Source organism: Asparagus officinalis, chromosome 4 (genome assembly GCF_001876935.1).
Source record: "Asparagus officinalis chromosome 4, Aspof.V1, whole genome shotgun sequence".
Taxonomy (NCBI): Eukaryota; Viridiplantae; Streptophyta; class Magnoliopsida; order Asparagales; family Asparagaceae; genus Asparagus; species Asparagus officinalis.
The window spans coordinates 63,788,618-63,794,565 of NC_033797.1; the positions used below are offsets into that span (position 1 = coordinate 63,788,618).

At 33.1% G+C, this 5,948-nt stretch overlaps 1 protein-coding gene across 1 annotated transcript in view; it reads left to right on the plus strand.

Annotated features, from left to right (window-relative positions):
* The window catches only part of LOC109837589 (50S ribosomal protein L13), an 11,445-nt gene continuing 5,832 nt past the window's right edge, over positions 336–5,948 (plus strand). Inside the window, exons 1-5 of the mRNA XM_020405902.1 lie at positions 336–1,588; positions 1,672–1,738; positions 2,867–2,938; positions 3,036–3,202; positions 3,292–3,403. Coding sequence (XP_020261491.1) covers positions 1,700–1,738; positions 2,867–2,938; positions 3,036–3,202; positions 3,292–3,403 — 390 coding nt within the window. The 5' untranslated portion in view covers positions 336–1,588; positions 1,672–1,699. The remainder of the gene's footprint in view (positions 1,589–1,671; positions 1,739–2,866; positions 2,939–3,035; positions 3,203–3,291; positions 3,404–5,948) is intronic.

A 5,948-nucleotide genomic window follows, 5' to 3' on the forward strand; every position in this document is an offset into this window, starting at 1 on the left:
TAGTGGTTACACGTGAATATCTTTTATTTATTGAATTAGTGATTACCATTGTTACAGCATTCCTTGATTGTCAAATTAAGATGAGAATTAAAATCCTGAATGGACATAAGAATCAAGTGAGGTACCATAAATAAAGAAAATTTGGATACGTTAGTCTACTAGTAGAAAAATAAATTGAACTACATGAAAGAGTAGAAATAGAAAAAGAAATGGTTTATATCCTCCTTTATATCGAAAAAGAAATTTATGATTTATTATTAGTCTTACATCTCAAGAAAAAATCATGTGTCCCTTCCTAATTTAAATTTGTAAATTTGAAATAAAAACTATGTACATACTTATTAAGCGAGATAGTCTTTTCTTTTGATTTAATTTGAAATATTATAAAATAAGGGAAATTGTGTAGGGGGAATTGATACTTAAGACATCTAATTTGAATTTCAAATTTTTATATAAAAAATATCATCATCCTTATTTTGTATTTCATTTATGGGCTGTTTGGTTCACATTATAAAAAGATGAAATTGGTTTCCATGCTTGCCACATTACGTTCGGAAATCTCAAGACAAAAAAGGTTTACATTTCCAGTATTTGATTGGTTGGATAATTTATGTAAAAGAGGTCTTGAATAGCTCCGTCGCATCAATTTTTTCATGAAATCCATTTTAGCTCTAGAACATCCGATATGGTTTTCAAGTCGTGAAATACTTTTTAAGTGTTATTGGTAAACCAACCAACCAACCCTTGTAAGGAAAAAAATTGACTCAAGTTAAAGTACTTTTGAAGAAGTAGCAGCAATCCCAAGAAAATTTTTCAGTACAGTTCAATTTTCAAAGAAACCAAATCAAACCGTGCGAGAATGGGCATAACGTTTCTAGCAAAAAGAAAGACATGTAGGTAAGTTAAATTTTGTTGGGAATTTGTAGAGAGAGATAATAAAAAAAATGTAGTATGATATCATTGATTTCACCAATATGTTACTCTTAATAGTTTGTGACAAATATCTCAGTTAAATCTTTTCCTCGCTTGGAAAGAATTGACATACTGACATGATTTTTTCTCAAAAGTTCAAACTCAACTTTACGATTAATGTCTTAAAAAGGAGCTGAATAGTGACATGTTAAAATAATGTCTCTTTCTCTTATCTCAAATTGCTTGTATGTAATAAAGAATAATATTATTCTAGTGTATTATTGTAGTGAAAATAAGGCAATAGTTAAATGAAAATGAACATCAACATTAATTGAGGCAGTGAAGGGAAGGACACGCAGGCTTTGGATCGTTATAATGTGTAGGGTGTTTTGTATATGAAAAAATCCTTGAGGGGGAAAAAGATGAAAAGAGGGGAAAAAATACCTGAATATGTAAAGTCTGGTATTTGAACCCAGGTCCAATAAGTTAGCAAACACGTGCTCTGCTCGTATTCAAATTGGTGAATACTTTTATCTTCAACCCGACCTGTTTAGAGCCTTACTGCAGTCCCCTTGCGGGTTGCGGTTCGTGCTTGTTCACTTCTTTGTTAAAAACCCCCTCTCTTTCGTCAGGGTTCCGCTGATCATCGATGCTCACATTGAAGCTACAATCTCAGGTATGATTTCTTATTCTCTCTCTAGAAATGGTGATTTGTTACAAAAATATGATTCTTATTGTTTTTTTTAATATATTTTTTAGTGAGGAAGGGTAAAGAGGCGATCGACAAATGGCAGCTGCTGCGGCTACTAAATCCTTTAATATGAAGGTGATACGATGCTGACCTCGATTTGCTCTTTCCTGATCTTATACTTTGATGATTTTATTTTCCTTTTAGATTATTCAGTATTCTTTGTTTTTTTTCTTCTGTACAAATCTTCATGTCTCTTTGTGTTTGAATTAGTTATTTTAGGGAGAAAGGACTCAACGAAATCACTAGTATCCCAGTAATTAGATTTCTTTTGTTTAGATTATCACTACTTTGTTTGTTTGAATGATAATTTCATTCAGCAGTAGGATTAGTGTAGAGCCGAGCTGAAAAAGTTTAGATGATAAGCCTTTCATGTTTTCGTGACAAACCCTCATTATGAGAGAAAACATAACCCTTAGATAGAAGTGTCACTATCGAGACCTAATCTTGTATCAGATTGGTCTCGAACTATCTTGTGTTTTCAAGCTCGACAATTGTTTGTTTTCACTAATCATTTTGTTAGGATTAGATAGTAGGCTGTAACATTATTGTATTATTATCATTAGCAGAAAACGGTGTTATGGCATAATGAAACACAAGAAAGTGTAGAATAAATTATTCTTTGCGTATATTTTTTATCAGAAGTCAGAACCCCTGTGTGGCTGTGTTTGGTATCTCCCTCGACAAGCTTAGCTTTCTTTACCTGGAGTCGTGAAACAAACACCTCCTGGTCACCCGAAAATAATCCTAGCTCATAGTTAATCAGTCTGTTTACTAACCTTTGACTGAAGTATTTATGGACATTATCTACTGGGTCAGGTACTAATTATTTCCATTCTTAGTTTTTACCTGGAGTCGTGAAACAAACACCTCCTGGTCACCCGAAAATAATCCTAGCTCATAGTTAATCAGTCTGTTTACTAACCTTTGACTGAAGTATTTTTGGACATAATCTACTGGGTCAGGTACTAATTATTTCCATTCTTAGTTTTTCTGATTGTACAACTGAAAAATATTGCTAAAAAGGGTTAAGCTACTATCGCTAAATCATAGTTATGCCCTTTGATTTCTAGATATACTGTAAACTTCAGCTGCATCGAGCTATGTTTATCTACTGAAGCTAGATGTAGCTGCTTTTTTCCTTTTAGTCTTGCCAGTTATCAATATTCATTATGCTATACTTATCTTTGTTGATGTATTATGCAGAAAGCCCTGGCAGGACTTAGAAGAATCAATTTAGAGGGCCTGCGCTGGCGTGTATTTGATGCAAAAGGCCAGGTGGATTTCTTTACCTTCACAGTTTGAGAAGTCTAAGCCATTGTTTCATGTGAATATCACAAAAGAAAATAAATTAACTGGAATTATACTTTGTAAGGTTCTTGGAAGATTGGCTTCTCAAATAGCAACTGTAGTTCAAGGAAAGGATAAGCCAACATATACACCATACCGTGAAGATGGTGATATGTGCATTGTGCTCAACGCAAAAGATATTTGTGTAACTGGGAGAAAAATGACTGACAAGTTTTATCGCTGGCATACTGGGCAAGTATTCAAAATATGAAGAAATTTCTTCTCCTGTTTATGGTGATTTACATTTGGATTTGCATAATTTCTTATTGTTCTTTGGACAGCTACATTGGCCACCTAAAAGAAAGAAGCCTGAAAGATCAGCTTCAGAAGGACCCAACCGAAGTTATTCGCAAAGCTGTTCTACGTATGCTTCCCCGTAACAAGCTTCGTGATGTGAGTCTTTTTCTTCCCTGCCTAAACTGTTTTATTGGGAGTTGCTGGAGATCACTGACACTATAGTTGATTTATGATCTGTACCATATGAACATTAAGTCTCTGCTTAGTTAAAGAGATATACTATTAGAATTTTTGCATACATTTACTTGTTTGTTAGTGGGTGTCAGTAGTTTGGAAAACCTTTTGTCTTACATCATAAAGTTTATCCAATTGAATTAAATTCATTATCACTATTACTATTAATTGATATAACTTCAAGTAAGGAGTTTTAACTGATCGAGTTGGTAAAAAGTTGATCTCTCTCTTGTATACACCACTATCAGTTTTTAGGTACTTGTTCCTTTTATTATCACCTGGTTTGAAATAAAAAACTTCCAAAATTTCATCATGAATGAGCAATTATGCTGAGAAAAAGAATCTATATAAGTGATACATGTATGTTTAATTCATGCTGGAGTTGTTTTTTCTTTGTTGTGTAACCTAACGGGTTATTTGTGTCACTCATCCAATGGTTTGTTTTTTTTATCAATTTGTGCATGGTGTGTGAAAGAGTGCGGTTGCGAAACATTATTTTGACTTGCTTCGGTTTGTACTCCTATAGTATTTAACGTTTTTCTATTGGTCCTTTGACAAAACTAACCTGTTACATAATGCATCCTTGTCTTGAACTTTTACAAATTTTGATCGTAAGAATCAACCTAACATTGTGGAAGATGATCTTATAGTAGATTAGTGATTATTAGGAGAGAAGAGCAGCTTAAAGATGGGAAAGATGCTAAAAAAGCATATTGATGTTAGAAATAGGATTTTTCAGGAAATGGGAAGAGCTTCTAAAAGATGTTAATTCTCACATGGCTGTGTAAACTGGCAACTGGGGAGATAGAACTGCAGAATTAAAGGTGCTGAAAATGCCTCAAGGGAATAAAATTTATGAGAAACAGTAGAGATTCTTGAGTATATGCAGTGAGAAGCTGATGCAGGCACAGTGCTTGGTTTTCTTGCCAAAGTATCTTAGAAGAGGTATGGTTTAACAAGAGGCTGTGAGAAGACAATCTTACATGATACTTTTTGCAAGACATAACAGGTTAAGGTTTCATGACTTTGGTTACTTGTTATGGATTTTAATTGGACTAATTTAAAGAAGGCACTTCAAGTACTGATCAGGTTTTGTTAGGTGTTATGCGTGTTTATTTGGTGAACTCATGCCACCTAGCTTGCAAGATTGCAAAAAAAGATTCAAGATAAGGATTTCCAAGAGGCCAATAAGGGTTCTGAAAAGTGAAAACAGTATATGTGTTATTAAAGTAAATTGGAAAAACAGTTTGGTTGTGGTTCACTGGCTGAGTTAGGTGCATGGTAGAAGAACCTCATTTGTATTTCCTTTTATGTCTTTAAGAGAGCAAATTAAGACTAACATGTAAGTTATTAGTTTAAGTTTCTTTCACTTAGAGAAGTTTTGAGAATTCCAAATCAATATTTTGATTTTGTAACTCGGAGGGTACATGGAAGGATGAGTGCTGATTCTATTTTGTATAGACTATAGTACACGGGTGTCGTATGTATAAATGAGTTCATAAAGTAAATAAATAATCCTAGCCTAGTGACTATTGATGAAAAGGTAAATCTTACTTCAAGATAACATTTTTGAACCAATGAATTGGAAAAAATTACAAGCTGAGTTTGGTGGATGAAACCTCATTCGTTTTTCCTTTCATGACTTTAAGAGAGTAGAGTACCTATTAGACTAACATGTAAGTTACTAGTTAAGTTTCTTCTCTGCTCATTAGAGGAGTTTTGGGAATTTGGAGTCAATATTCTGATGTTATAATTCGGAGGATACATGGAAGGATGAGTGCTGATTCTATTATTCATTGACTATATAGTACACGGGTTGTATCTGCAAATGAGTTTATTAGCTAAATAAATAACCCTACCCTAGTAAATATTGATCAAAGGGTAAATCTCCCTTTAAGATATAGTTTTGAACAAATCTTTTATAAGATTTAACAGTATGCTTTGTTCGCCTCATGGCGAAGAGCAATATGGCTTAAGAAATGTGAGTCACAGCCATATATAAAGCGGAATGGAAGGCGAAGAAAGACAAAGACTAATATAGTATATATTTACCTGCATCTGAAGGGAAGACTAAAAGTCATTGGTATAATGGTATATTATGGTATATTACTATATTTACTCTGAAAAGATTTCGTCATATATCAACTAAGGTTTTACGTTCACTTTACTACATTAAAAACATATTCTCTCTTTATGCTTTTTCTGTTGAGATTTGTATAGTCATAAATGCTTAATATGTATATTTCTTAGACTAATTGTAATGTTTCTATTTCTTCTTTGATAACATGAGTTTATTCTTCCAGTTTGATTAGAAAGTCAACGTGAAGTTGGTGGATTATATCTAGCCCTTTAAAAGGTAGGTTTGAAAGTGAAGTGTGTTAACCATTTAACTAATCTATTTTATCCTCCACAAATTATTTAAGGTAAAAACATTTTTGTTTTTAAAAGTCCTTATCATTCATTAAGG